This window comes from Montipora foliosa, chromosome 5 (assembly GCF_036669935.1).
Source record: "Montipora foliosa isolate CH-2021 chromosome 5, ASM3666993v2, whole genome shotgun sequence".
NCBI lineage: Eukaryota > Metazoa > Cnidaria > Anthozoa > Scleractinia > Acroporidae > Montipora > Montipora foliosa.
In genome coordinates this window covers 35702974-35705473 of record NC_090873.1, presented here as the reverse complement: position 1 = coordinate 35705473, position 2500 = coordinate 35702974, and the positions used below count along the sequence as shown (strand labels likewise).

Genomic DNA, 2500 nt, shown 5'->3' with positions numbered 1-2500 from the left:
AAAAACATTGAACCGAGAGAGCTAGACCAAATACTGTGCGCATTCATTCTGTCGGGGGGAAAAAAAGGACGGAAAAGGATATGAACCAACAACATTACGATCGTTTGTATCCAGCTTTGACGGCCATTTACGGAAGAAGGCATCATTGAAGGACAGGAATGTAGAAAAACCAGAGAAACACTAGTTGCAAAGCATAAGGAATTGAAAAAAGCGGGTTAAGGAACCAAGACAAAGGCAGCTCGCGCTCTGACTGACGAAGAGGTCGATGTTCTTTACGGCAAAGAACTTTTGGGTCTTTCGTCTCCGGAGTCCTTGCTAAATACGTTGTGGTTGAACAACACCCAGCAATTCGGCTTAATAGGGTGTCAAGGGCATAGAAATATGAGATGGAACGATGTTCAGTTTCAAAGCAGTGCAGATGGAACGGAGTTTCTCGAATATACCGAGGGTCAAACAAAAAAAAAGAACGGGCGCTGAACCGAAAGATACTCGCACAGTTAAGCCGAAAATGTTTTCTGTTCCAGGGAGTGACAGAGATCCAGTGCGAGCCTTCCACCTTTATGCTTCTAAAAGACCGGAACAAATGAATTCAGAGGACAGCCCGTTTTATTTAGCGGTGAGCCTTACCAAGATGGCAAGTTCTTCAAAGCCCTGGTTCAAAGCAGCGCAAGTGGGTGTCAACAGGTTGAATTCACTCATGAAGACCATGGCTTAAAAAGCAGGTTTGAATGAAGAAAACCTCACCAACCACAGCGGACAAAAGCGAATGATCCAAAAGTTAAACGACCAAGAAGTTCCCCCTACTCACATCATGAAAATATCTGGCCATAAAAATGTCCAGAACCTTAATAATTACAGTTCACTTTCAGAGAAACAACAGCGGAATATCTCCAACATCTTGAGCAGTACCACGTCAACTAGGAGATCCCTTGCAATTGAAGAAAGAGAAGATGTCAGTCTATAAAAAACCAAGAATCACCTCAACAAGTGTTGTCCCTACTTTGAGGAGCTAATATTCACGGAGGAAAATTCCATATCTCGATAAACAGTGTAAGTCAGCAGAGTTCAAACTTGTCTTTGCACAGCGCGAGGCTCCGCCATTATGTGATTGAATCAGACAGTGATTAATCGGACTTAAAATAAATGTGAAGAAGTGTTTTCGTTATTGTACTTTTGAATTCAATAAGGGGACATTTCACTTTGGATATCGAATTTGGACGTGCATCTATTTTTATGCATTCCTGAGCCAGCAAATGATGATGGGATAAATTTGACAGTTATTGTTAAATGAAGGAATACAATATCTTGTAAACGTAAAGAATAAAAGACATCCAGAACGTCTCACCTGAGCAGTTTCGTCCGTCTCCAACATATCCTTCCTGACAAGTGCAGTTATATGAGCCAATGGTGTTGTTGCACACGGCCACATGGCTGCAGTTGTGTTCTCCTGTTGAACACTCATCGATATCTGGGAACACAACCAACAAATTAGTAAAGTCACTTCTTACTTCCAAATGGCAATTTGTCGTTAAATTTTACCTAAAAGTAATAGAATAAAATTGTTTTCTTTTACGTAGTTGTTTCACTTCCACAAATTGGCTGCTTGTCAAGTTATGAAAAGATAATGTACATTCCGTGAAAACTCAATTTCTGAAGCAAGTTCAATATCGGAAAAATCAATAGTTGGTTTACCATTATTCGTACTCTTTCCGCTGTGAGAATTTTCATGGTTCCTATCTCGATCTTGGGACAAAATCTGTCTATTAGCGATCTCGTATCATTAACTTAATTGCCTTGAAAAATCCTATTTCGATTTCATTTCTGAAAGAAGCCCTCAGTTGTCTGCTAGTTGCTTTAGATTAATACATCTGGTAGATACATGTTCAACTAATATCCCTTCTTTTTGGACCAGGTCGTACGAAATATTTAATAATTTTATGTTTTGGACAAGATTATGTGAACGATATAAATGAGATGAAGTATTTTCCTTTTTTGGCTTAGAGGCTAGTTATCAGGCAATTCAACGTTAAAATGGTACCTTCCCATTCTTTGACATTAGTCACAAATTATTCGACGAGCTACTTGGCTAAAACCAACCAACAGAATATTTCGAAAGGCTCAAATTGTTAGATGGATGTTACCGTTTTCGCAGTCTCGTCCGTTGAATCCCGTTTTGCAGGCACACTTGTAACTGTCCTCTTCGTACAATGGCAGACATGTTCCGTTGTTCTTACAAGGCCAAGCGCTACATGGTGACTATTAAGAATTGAAGCAGATTTATTTGATGTAGATTTGGGTGGAATGTAAAGCTAAATCTCGATTCCGATGAGTTTGTATAAAGCCTTTGTCAGAGGCACGGCCAAGGAATGACTTCCCACATATTTTTTTGACGCAGCGAAATCAAGAACTAATTTGACAAGTGATATTACAAAGGTGGCCAAGTTAATAAAGGCATATTGACGCTTGGCCATTCAATATTTAGTTTAGTCCTTTCGGTTTT

General features: G+C 39.6%; 1 protein-coding gene across 3 annotated transcripts in view; it reads right to left on the bottom strand.

Moving 5' to 3' along the window:
- Positions 1–2500, bottom strand: part of LOC138004072 (sushi, von Willebrand factor type A, EGF and pentraxin domain-containing protein 1-like) — a 15504-nt gene that overhangs the window by 8668 nt on the left and 4336 nt on the right. For all 3 annotated transcript variants that reach the window (XM_068850468.1, XM_068850469.1, XM_068850470.1), the window contains exons 3-4: positions 2142–2256; positions 1346–1468 (exon numbers count right to left, since the gene is read on the bottom strand). In XM_068850468.1, the coding sequence (XP_068706569.1) occupies positions 1346–1468; positions 2142–2256 (238 nt within the window). The remainder of the gene's footprint in view (positions 1–1345; positions 1469–2141; positions 2257–2500) is intronic.